The following is a 12668-nucleotide window of genomic DNA, read 5'->3' as shown; positions in this document are numbered from 1 at the left end:
GTGTGTATGTTTGACAAGTGGATGAGATTAAAAGGCCCATGGTCTACTTGAAACCCAGACAGGATTTAAATATCTTGGCTCCTCCTCTTCCACTTCCCACTCGGTTCTTTACACTTGTTTTTCCCCCATAAATGGATCCGCTAGACGACCAGAAAACACCTGACATGTGTGTGTATGAGATCATTAGGGCCTTTTCCTTCTGTCTCTCTCTCTCTATCGCCTTCCTAATTTTTTCCTTCCCTCCTCTCTTCTGCTCCTTCTCCTCCAGTCATGTGCTACATTCAAGCCTCCTGCATTGTCGTAGTCACAACCACTCACGCCACTGTTTAATGTCCTCTCTCCACCCAAGGAAACACAGGCCTCAGACGTGAGCTGTGTCATTAGTCTCAATGATCCTGGCCCATTTTACTTGTTTCACCATTTACTCAAACCTTGCAGGAAGCTGTGAGTGTGCGTTTGTAAGCTTTTCCATCTGTCTGATTCGGCTGCTAATTCTTCAGCATGCTGGGCACAAATGTGTTATGTCTGCAGGTACGGTTGACCCTTGTTATCTGTCTGACAAGGGAAATTATAGAGCTTGCAGATGCAATCAGCAGAAGGGAAGGCCAGCGACAGCACTACGCTATCTGTGTCTAAGTGTTGGTCTAGCCATCCTATCATAACCATGCATGTTGTTGTGCAAGTATTTGTGTGTGTGGACTGGGTGTTTAGAGACACAGACATGTAAATCCCTGTAAAGTAGGAGCTGGCATCATTAAACCAATAGCTTAGTGATTCCCTGGCCGGCCCCGCTGCTCAGTGAGGGCTGTTGCAGGGCAGACAAACCAGACATATTAAGACAAGGGCATGGAGATAAACACAGACAGATACATAAACAAAAACAGAGTAGAAAGCCACACCTAAACATGTCATCAAGAGCAAAACAACTGAGAAGTATTGAGGAGCAGCTTACGTAGAAACAAAGGAAAGCAGCATTTTAAAGAGAAATAAAGTTTCATTAAAGTAAAATCCCCAAAAGAGGAAGACAAAACACATGGACAGAGAGAGAGAGTCAGACTGGCTGAGCAGCAGCCGCCTGTCCTGTCTTTTGGGAATTTTTTAAATAGGTCATTGTCTGACCTGCATTATGGTACCATGGCCATGTCATAATCACACCATTTTGTAGAGCATTGTACCCAGGTCAGCCTTATTCCCCTATAGACTCACACATTCACAACACATCCTTTGTTAGTACACGTATACACATAAAGAATGAGGCAAAAGACAGTGTTTGCACCCCAGAACAACAGCAGCAACACATCAGCACAGTCTGCCAGTCTGCGTCTAGAATCTGTTTCGGAAAGACTGTGTTGGACAATCGCTGCATCACTGTCTGTGTCGAGGGGAAGTCCAGCATATTTGCAGACAGACAACTTATTATCTGTTTACATAAGCACTCCACTTTTCTAACAGCGGGAGGCCGCAGGGCCAAACCGCAGCGATGTCGCGGAGTGATAACGATAAATTAAAAAAAAGATGATGCCAACAGCTGCAACAGCACTCCGGTAAAAAAAAAAAAGGTGGGCAGTGCTAATTGATCTGCTGTGCTCTGTTTTGCCGCGCCTCGATCTGGAAAAGACCACGGCACAGCAGGGAGGCCCTGATTACCATTTGGAAGCAGACAATCATTAGGACCCCAGAGCACCTGCTGCCTGCAGAGGTGGCACTCCTACTGCCCGAGAATAAACACAGAAAGAGTCGCAGAGACAGAGGAGAGGATGACGGATATACAGAGAGACAGCGTAAAAAAAAAAACTAGACTAACAACAGGGTCGTGTGCTATCTGTTTGGGCAGGTGAGGGAAAAAATATCGACAGATGATGGAGGAAAAACAGGGAGCGGTGTGTGTGTGTATGTGTGTGTGTGTGTGTGTGTGTGTGTGTGTGGTGTCAGTAGGTAAAGCAGCTCTCGGCTCTCAGTAGGTTACTGCCTTAATGAGAAGAACCCAAAGGACACAGACTTAAGTTGAGACTGACAGGATGACATAATGAGCAACATAAAAAGTGTCATGAGCCGAAAGCGAAGGTTAGTATAATTTGTAAAGCTACACCTCATTATATATCATTCTATTCACTGTTAACGACCTTTATAAAGGCCACCAAAGACTTTTAACTCTATTTAAACATTCAGTTTGATTTATTTAGCGTAAGCTATTGTTTTACCAAGGCTACATCCACGATACTACATTTCGCTTGAAAACGCGTCAACTCTGATATGGACTACTCAGGAGTTTAGAGCTGCTACAATGGAGACGCTGCTCGCCCCAAGTTTTAGCTTTAAAACTCCAGGGCAGCTTTTTAGACTGGATGGGCAGAATCTTAGATGCTTGGAAAAAGATGACGTAAACACCGCTTGCTGATTGGGTCTTTATCGGTCACAATATAGCCTTCGCTGATTCATCAGGCTCCTATCACATGACCCCTTTCCATAAGACAGCAACAGGGATTATCCCCGGCTACCAGTGTAGAGACCAACATGTATAACAATTACAATCGCTGCTGACCCTGTTGTCTTGGCTAACAGCTGTTGTGCAGTTAAATTCTACATTTTACAATGATACAGTTGCCCACATGTGTAAGAGACGAGCGAATATTCAAACCATTCCTGTGTACGCCAGCACGTGCATGCCCAGTGAGCGGTCACGTGATATAAGTTTTCAGACGTGTTGGTATGGACGGGGATTAAAACTGATATGGAGCAAAACGCTTGTGTGGACAGAGATCGTCTTGGTTTGAAAACATAAACGTAGCAGTATGGATGTAGCCTGAACCTCAGTTATAAGAGCTTGTTACTGACAACACCTTGAATGAAGATCAGACCAATAACAGTCCTGTATTAAAATAAAAAGCAAGGTAAGGTGATGAAATATGCTTCAAGAAATCCAGGATGAATAACTACTCAGTTAATTACTCAGGTTAGAGTATTCTGCTATACTCTTGAAACCCACCATCATTTTATCTGCTGTTGTGACTATTGTGAGGAAATGACAAATATGTTTTGAAATAATCTACCATGATTATGCTCTTGCACATATCGACCAATTATATAGCCAAACAGCATGTGGAGCGTGCGCATCCACAAAGCTTTTACAGTTGGATGGATCAAAGACCAAGTGGAGCCTCTTGCGTCGGCACCCCCCACTGCGGGGATGGTGTGCTCCCATTCAAATCATGTGGAAGCTGTTGTTTTTCATGCTGGGCTAATGTGTCTCTGACCATAGTAACAGCAAGGTATATTTGATGTGTAAAAAACTTTTGAATAATTTGTTTGACATCTTTGGTTCCAGTGTGCAAATAATTGAAAAGTGTGCAAGATACGTGTTCGCCATGTCGAAACTGCTGCTCACTATATCGACAAACAAGATCGGGTTACAGAAGCCTGATATAATAACCTTGTTATAATCCTCATGTTGTACAACTGCATTCTTTCAACTGGGGGAAAATTCATTGAAGGCCTAAGATGGCATGAAATTGTTATACGTAAAATGTATAGGCGCCCTTTAATTTCATTTTTCTCTGCATCTCTCCCCTCTGGGTATTTTCGCATAAAATGACAGAAGGTCAATGTGCAAGGCAGTATTATAATCTACATCAACCTCCTACTTTCAGGTAAATCAAGTATGAAGGGAGATCTCTGTCCTGGCACATGGTGTTTCCCCAGAGGCACCATCAGCACTGTGGAATTACATGAAATGAACAAAGAGAAGTCAGCGGAAGTAATAATAAGATGTATAAGTTGAAAATACATGAGGTTCCCATTTGTGATTCAGCTATTTTTATTACTTTACACTTCAGATGATGTTAAAACTCAATATCAGTGCTGGGATATTTTAGCTTCATTTTTGTACAAGAGGAACTGAAGACATTATCGTCCATCTTTCTATACAGTATTTGGTTTCTACATAGCCACAAACCTACTTTGTCATAGCAATAAGTTAATATGATTAACCAATTTACTGGCCTAGTGTAGTTTTACTCTCTATGTGGAACTACATGAATCTATTCATATGTATGATACACAAAGCCATGGAACCAATTGAATTAATTTATTATTTGATGCAGGCTACTTCGAATTAACTAACTGATCAATTTCAGCAATGTGGCATGTGGATGCCACATGATGAATCTCAAAAGCACGTGATGTCACTGCCGTGTGTTGATATTTTCTGATTACCCAGGTATATAAAGACTGTTCAGTAATGGAGTTCAGAAACACTACGTCTTGTCATCTATGAGCTATAGTTGCATAAATGGAAAACTGAAGATCTTGCAAAACAATTTTGTAGCCTAATAACAAAGTGGCTAATTCCTGAAAGCCCAGATAATAAACAGAAGGCATAATGTTTATTATCTGTTGATACATCCTCGGGCTCTGCTTTTCCCCTAAACAAGACGAATGGTGCTACAAAGTTAATGCATGTGTCTACTCTGGCTATTAAAAAGAGATCACAGATTGTGACTCAACCAGCACACATAAACACATAGACAGGGTGGTCCAACATGCTTCTAGCTCTGGGTGTGCGTTTGTGTGCGTGCATGCAAGTGTGTGTGCGTGCTTGTAGTCTCTTCCCAGAAATGTGCAAGAGTAAACAGACTAAGAGGCAGAGAAGTAACATCACCACTACCACTGGCTGGGAGCATAAACAGTGACACACAATGCAAAGCAAGGCAACACTGCACAAACTTCTCTCTTATGTTTGTTAGTGTGTACAGGCACATAGTGCATGTCACTGCACATATCTCAAAGGGCAAGAAAAAAAAGAAACATCTGCAATCAAAGGTGCAGAGGCTGCAGAGAGCAACTGTGAGGCCCCCTGAGAGCTGCCCTGCTTGGACTGGAAGCCTCTGGCAGTCCCCTGGGGGCTCAAGAGGCCCTAACCCTTCACTCTTTCCTCCCTGACACTAACCAGACACAGCAGCACAAACACATGCAGGAGTAGGGGGGTGGTGTATATATGAGAGAGAGAGAGAGAGGGAGAGAGAGAGAGCAAGAGGCAGACAAAGAAAGAGAGAAAGAGGGAGACATAAGCAGAATGGACCCACAGCTTCGAGCACTGGACGACTTTTCTCATATCCTCCTCTCAGTCTCTCCCTTGTAAAGAGAGCAATTACATGTCCGGGACAATCCCACATTAAACAAACATTAGTTCTCTCTCCAGAGCCAGACGCAGCCAAATTACATTGTTTCCAGATGCCCCCGTCACAAAAAACACACTTACACCCACTCTCTCAACTGCCAGTTTCTCCTCTTTCTATTGTTCCTCTTTTTTCTCCTCACATTTGGCTACTCTTCATCTCTCCCTATAGATCCTTAAAACTTCCGAAGTAAATATGCGGGTTTGTGAATAATACCAGAGCAAGTGGTTTACGATTACACGGCCTCATTCACAGCTACAGGAGTAGGAAAGGAGGGCCAGAGACAGAGGAGGAAAAAAGGGAGTTGGCAAAATGAGACAGTAGAGCTTGACACACCTTAGCCACCATGTAAGGTCATTAAAACTGGTCAGATAAGAATGGTATGCAAACTTTTTTATGTTAATTTGACTTTAAGATTAATACTGATGGTAAGGAGGGTAGAATAATGACCAGCTCATAGATAACGTTTCACGTTCCATCCTGCATTAAATGTTTTACTCAACTGAAATGAGCCAGATATTTGCTTAAAATTTAGTCTATATGCAAATCGAGTTTCATCTCATAGTCACACAGCATTACCATCCAAACAGTCTAATGTTTAAGTTACTGCTCAGTTCTGTTGTTTCTGTCAGACTTTTTATGAAATGATCGAGAGAAAAGACCGTCAGAAAAAACATTTTTGTAAATTTTGTAATATAATTTTTTTTCTCCAAAACTTTAATCTTTAGGTTATTTTTCTGGACGAAAATGCAGAACTTTCCCTGGTTCCAGATGAACTGAATATGCATCTACTAATTAGTTAATAGGATTTCAGATATGAAAGTTTGAGTTTGTCTTTCACGTTAGAAGAACACAGCAGGAGATTGTCCTGGTCAGATGCGTTCAGAACAACAGGAAAATGTTGAGGGGACGGCTGGTGCCTGAGAAGAGCTGGAGGCAGGACATGACGTATAAATTCCGCTGCAGAAATCATGTATTATTGTTCGGATCATATCAACATCGGCCCTATCATCAAAGGCTCTCCAGAAAATGTCAGAGCGGACTGACATTTGCATTCTTGCACATGACCCCTCGAGAAATGTTCAGGAAAATGCTGGGACTTCAGTACATGTCTGAAAGCAGCTTCGGATATTTCAGTCATGACCAGAGTGGTGGACCAGCTGACTGCTGCTGCCATCAATAAAGCCACTGCTGCTATGGCTAATAATTATAATAAGAATATAATATAATGAGGAAGATTTCACACAGACTGACAAGTTGCGCACAATCAGTGGAACTAACAAATGGCAACAATTGATTAACAGACAGAATCGAGGCCAGACTTGAAGGTCCTCTTCCTGCTGAACGGCACAACACAACAGACCTTATCAAACACCGAAAAACATCTCTGATTAAAAACAAGACGTTTACTACCAAACACATGGGAAAAGCTAATTGTGCACTTCTGTGAGAACACACTCAAAACCAACTCCTGTCCAAGACATAATCAAAATGAATATACAACCTAAGGAGGCTGAGTGTGCCCACATGCTCAGAGGGCAAACAACACAGCATGTTCCTTTTCATCAAGCGATGTCAAAGAAGCTAAACGTTGACTTCTCGCTGCTGTTAGAAGTAGCTTTGTAGACATGGGAACCAATGTCACATTGAGTTAGTATAGTCTAAGCTCAAGGATAACTGTATCAAAAATGTTGACCAGCACTGTCTTTAAAGTCTATGACCCAGACTAGATGTCAGAGGCTATTATAGGAAAAAGAACTTCAATATAAAATTCTCATGAAAGAATTGTACTAGAAATGTGCCTTGTGCCCTTGAGCGGCACAATGAATCATTTTCAAAAGCGAAAACGTTGTTATGCAGGCGACCTCACACTTTGACCTCGCGCAATGAATTTGTCTCATTATATTAGTCACTACTGTTAAAAACACTGTGGACTCTCATGGGAACGGCTGGCTGAAGTGAAATCTTGAAAAGAGAAGATTTAATCATGGTAAAGCAGCCCGTCTTCCATTTATAGTCATATATAATGTGTATATGAAAGTGTCTAAATAAAACAGAACATTAAAATAAGCCCTGAAGGTAGCAAGCATAAAAACAAAGCTGGATAACTGCATTTTATATGTTTTGATGAGTGTTTGTGTTTACATTGATGTCTGTTCGTAGGGCTACATCAGACAGTCACTACATGGCTGAAGGAGCATTCAAATACGCTCTTGTTTCCCCAACACCTAAGGGCATCTATGGGGACCTCCTAACCCCCAAACACACACACGCACACACACGCACACACACTTATCTAGAACCATGCAAATCTAATGAGACAGCCAGACTGAGACGTAGACAGACAAACCTGAGGGCAGAGGTGCCTGAAAACAAATATCAACAATTATATATAGTCAACAGTCAACACAGTGCACCCACTGCTCAGATGTGGCTGTTACTAAGATCCATATCTAGTCATTATTGAAACAACATGCCCAATAACTTATTGGTCTGAGCTCAGACACTTTTCCCAGCACATTACTGCTGCTGTGCTGTTAAGATTTCAATTTCAGATTAATACAGATATTTCAGAGACATTTCAATATTACCGTGGTTCCGCTGCGAATGGCTGATTTGAACGTTCGGTTTTGCAAACGCTCAATAGTTTCATCAAATATTAGTCTAGAAGTGGAAACTATTTCAATGCAAATTATGTGTGTGTGTGTGTGTGTGTGTATGTGAACCATGAAAGTAATGAGAAAAAAGACAAAGGGCTAGTGTAGACGAAGCTGCACTGCCACTTGACAGTGGGTGTGCAGCACTTACATTCGGTAAACTCCAGCATTAAATTTAAAAACTACATTCTCAAATGAAAGATGAACAAGTCAATATAACTTGAAATGTAAAATGTTATCTTTTGCCATAGACAAAAAGAAAATACAGATAATTTTGCTTGTTACAGCTTCAACTTTAAATGCCATCATTATTAATTGTGCCTTGTTCGAGTAAAATAGTTTGGGTTACGTCGACCATTTATCAGACTGAACGGATCATTTTTAACGGACAGTTTAATATTTTGGGAAGTACATTATTCGCTTTTTAATGATGACAGTTAACAACAATTGACTTGACTGTCATATTAGCTTGCTAAACACAAACATTTGGGCTTTGGCTACTATATATACATGACTATTTGAAAATGAATGTAATAGATAAATGAAATTCCTAAACTTGACAATATCAAAATCAAATTTCATGCAGCGTTATGGGCAAATTCATGTAATCTCACAAGACTTTCAACAATTATTGGTCCTCACCCAAGTAGACATAATTTGGTAACCACTAACAAACTGAGAGTAGACAGGGTGTGTGTGTGTGTGTGTGTGTGTGTGTGTGTGTGTGTGTGTGTGTGTGTGTGTGTCTGTGTGTCTGTGTGTCTGTGTGTTACTCACATAGTCGGGCAAGGCTGTGTTGTCTGCCTGTCTGCCTCGAAGACTCTGTGTTGCCTGCTCCAGAACCTTGTTGTGCTTTTTGGAAAGCAAAGCAAATAAACTGCAGGAGAGAGACAAAGACAGAGAAGGCAAAATAGAGTCAGAGCAACATTGACTATGGATGATACACATCTATGAAGTCAAAATAACCCAAATACAAAGTCATCATACTGTCCATGCAGACCACTAATTAATGTGCTGTAAATAATTAAATTGTACTCAACTGAAGTGGGAAGCCTCAGTTTTAGACACATTACTATTAGAGATCTGGAATAACGAAATTATCATGAAAATTATGTGTCAAAATAGATTATGCTTAATTTACCACCAATTTACAATCACAACTCTTTCTCTAACCTGGCTTTTATTTAGCCACAGGTCAAGACTATCATCTGGAATCGTTTAACTCCAACGAAACCTTTAAAAATGTTCGAAAATATTGGTTGTATAAAACAATTTTTCCCCGCTTTTTTGACCACCCTATTTATCATAAACTGTTATTAAACTCATTAATGACCTTCTGTTTTAATTACTACTTTTTAATAATCCCTCTATGAGCCCCCAAGGGTGTTAAATGTTTAATTTGTGTGTTAATCAAGGAACAAAATCGAAAAATAAATTAAATTCAATGACAGCGAAGGGCTAAAGGAGCCTTAAACGCACAAAGATCTCAACTCAAAGTCCCTTAGAGCAACACCTGTCCATCTGTCAGCACTGAAAAACACACGCACACACAAACGCACAACATCTCTCAGCGTTCTTTATCCAGGCTAATTGGCCGAATGATAGGTGGATGGAGGTATCTGAGCAGCGACATGGAGGTCTACCTGTTATCTAGAGACCTCATGTCAAAGGAGCCACATCTACTTAATAGGACCTGTTGTAGTATCTAGTCAGATTCAAACGAGAGACCACCAAGGGAGCCCCACCTGGGACCCCTGCCCACAATAACGCACTTTGACTAGTTGCTCTGTCACATCCTCCCATTTATGTCAAGGCAGTGAAGGACATGGATAGGAAGCGGCGACCCGGGAGGATTTACAAACCGCCGGCCTAATCCCAAAATCAGTTATAAGGCTGAGATCATGACAGACATGGTCAACGTATAGGTGGTCTGTCTTCACCTGTCCAAAAGATTCAGTTTTTCTGAATAGTGGACGCACACACTGGGTGGTCACGTGTCCTTCTTTAAAATAGGATTATTTGTATGATATATTTTTGCATTTTCATTTTAAGGATTAGATTATGTACGGCTGCACTGGAGTCTGGAAAAATGAGAATCGCAATTTTCTTGCCTGGATTTTTTTTATTCAATAGCTAAATATTTGTTTCACTCATAGACCACAAAACAAAAAATATGATCGCTCCTGGTCTATTGTGCTGTCAGGGCGGATGAGATTTTCTCCTGACATTTTCTTGGCCTTTACAGCTTTGTCATATAGCACTTTGTGGTGACTTTTAAGGTGATTATATAAATCTGTGGTGTTAACCTGTGGTGGTGCTGGCAAAACACAGCTTGCAATGTACGTGGTTTTGACTTTCATCGTCTTGTCTGAATCCCAAAAAACCTCCACACCAAAGAATGGGAACCTTTTTTCAGTACGAGCACAGTGGGTTTGGTTATCTGGTTGTCGCCACCTTCATCTGGGTTTGGTATGACAGTAAGCATGAAATGGGGCCAGGTTGGAACCAAACCTGAAGCTGCAGCAAGAGCTCTCAAGCTGGCATTTACGGGGCACCTTTGTCCTTAGCACAAACGTTTCTCCATTTTTCTCTTGCTCTATTCCACTGCTGCATTTGTGCTGATCTGCATCACGTGGGGTTACTCTGAGATGTCACTGGTTGACTATTTAAACCAAATTAAATGCAGAATCGTTGTCAATTACAAATTAATTTGCGTATGGGTGTGAATCGAGATCAAGATTTCAATATGATCAATTGTGCAGCCCGATGCTCAAGTTTTAAGAGAATTATTAAACTGAAACTTTGGTAGTAAAATGTGCAACAGGTCCCCCACCTGATCTCAAGCCACATTGCAATAATTGCAGCACCCCAGCTATTTGTTTGGGGCTTTCTGGTGGAGTGGAGGCATTTGATGGTGAGGTGCAGCAAGTAAAAGCAGATACTATAAAATATGTTTAAACCTTCCTTTATCACAACTTCTCTTTTTCAATACAGACTTATATTTGTGTCAAATTGTGGCCAAAAGGGAATAGATAGAGAGAAATGATGAATAGACAATAACAAGGAAATATGATGGGCAGTAGTTGGGGCAGCTCAACCCAGTGCTGCTTGTAAATAAACAGCTCCAGCCATGACTCTCTTAGAGTCAATTAAGGAGAAGAGTTCAGCCGTGTCTGGCTGCCATGTGGAAATTCCTGCCAGGAAATTTCCCTTTATCTAGCAGCCAGCCAGTCGGTTTAACCCAGCCCAGGCCATCATAGTCATCATCATCATCATCATTATCATTATAGTCAGACATGGAGACGGTTTGCTCTACATCACCACAGGACGGACATGTACACGTTCACAGACGGCGTTCCTCTCTGACTCAAAACACTGGAGAGTCACAGATATGGAGAGAGACATGGGCGGGGAGATAAGAGGATCCTTGAGTGTGCGCGAACGTGTGCGCGCTGTCAGGGAAGGAAACATTCCTCTCCCCCTGTGACTGGAGTTAACAAACAGACACGAATGACTTGATGTGCGTGTGTTGATGTCTGTCTCTGTGTGTGTGTGTGTGTCTCTGTGTGTGTGTGTGTGTGTGTGTGTGTGTGTGTGTGTGTGTGTGTGTGTGTGTGTGTGTGTGTGTGTGTGTGTGTGTGTATTTGCGCACGTGTTTGTGATTTGGACCTTGTCCTCTCAAGTTTTCCGTGTCCTTGTGGGCCAAACCCTTTCCCTCCGTTCCCTCGTGTTACATAATGTTATTTTCTACACAGACACACCTCTCTCAATATTTCATTCCTTAGTCTTTTCTGCCGTAGACTCTCAAGTTACTGCAATGATAAATATTTTCTGCTGAGTCAACATGAATCACAAAAACAAAAGAGCGCGTTTGTGTGAATTAGACTTTCCGTTCCTTTTGTTTTCTGTCTCTCCATTGGCGTCTTTGCTTGACTCACACGGACGCTTTTATTTAAATCTGGTGCAGATGATTGTTCCGAGGCCTCCAGCTTACATAAAGCAGTAATTAATAAAGGTGGAATACACCCTGTCTGACAGTGTTACACGCTTACTGATGCTGTTGATTTTAGTCTATAAAACTACAATGTCATATCGTCAACACATTGTGTCCTGTGGTTTAAACAGACCTTAATCACATACATGTGCTGAGGAAGGTCTTAGGCACACTTTGACAGGGGGCTGCTTTTTACCATTTTAACCGTAATATATATATATAAGGTTTTTTTTAATAGGGTGAGCATCCAGATTCTCTCTCTGAAATGCAGATTTGTCTTTTAGTTCGACTCTCTTCTCTTTCTCAGCCAGAAAAGAAGCAAACTCAGCACATTTAATATTCGTAAGACAATGTTTAATGTGAGCCAATAAAAATGTGCTGATGTGTGATTTATAAAGTGGTAGCTATTTCTTTTAAATCTGTGGTTGTATTCAAATCATTAATACAACAAAATACACCAGATCAAACATTGCTATACAATGTTTTTCATTAATTATGAAATAATATACATGATTTTCATGAACGTAATGGAGTATTTTCATCTGACATGCCTTTAATTCAGTGCATTGAGTAGACATTCTTTTATCATTATTTTATCCATTAATGGTTCCTAAATGTATAATATTACCATTTGTATTGTTATAATGATAAAAAATTACATATACTAAGGGTTTCATCCATATAACAGGCTGTAAAACTTCTAAAGGTCAAGATTCACACGCTAATTTAAACCACCAGAGAACATACAGACAGGCCACACTTGATAAAAATAAGCTTGGCCATTATATGTAAAGCTACTTTTAATATTCTCACAGATAATGAATCTATTAGAACAAGATGGTA

The 12668-nt window shown here is 40.9% G+C and overlaps 1 protein-coding gene across 2 annotated transcripts in view; it reads right to left on the bottom strand.

Moving 5' to 3' along the window:
* The window catches only part of dym (dymeclin), a 48380-nt gene that overhangs the window by 15046 nt on the left and 20666 nt on the right, over positions 1-12668 (bottom strand). For both annotated transcript variants that reach the window (XM_034602347.1, XM_034602348.1), the window contains exon 14: positions 8609-8708. In XM_034602347.1, coding sequence (XP_034458238.1) covers positions 8609-8708 — 100 coding nt within the window. The remainder of the gene's footprint in view (positions 1-8608; positions 8709-12668) is intronic.

This window comes from Hippoglossus hippoglossus, chromosome 12 (genome assembly GCF_009819705.1).
Source record: "Hippoglossus hippoglossus isolate fHipHip1 chromosome 12, fHipHip1.pri, whole genome shotgun sequence".
NCBI lineage: Eukaryota > Metazoa > Chordata > Actinopteri > Pleuronectiformes > Pleuronectidae > Hippoglossus > Hippoglossus hippoglossus.
This window is presented reverse-complemented; position numbering and strand designations above follow the sequence as displayed.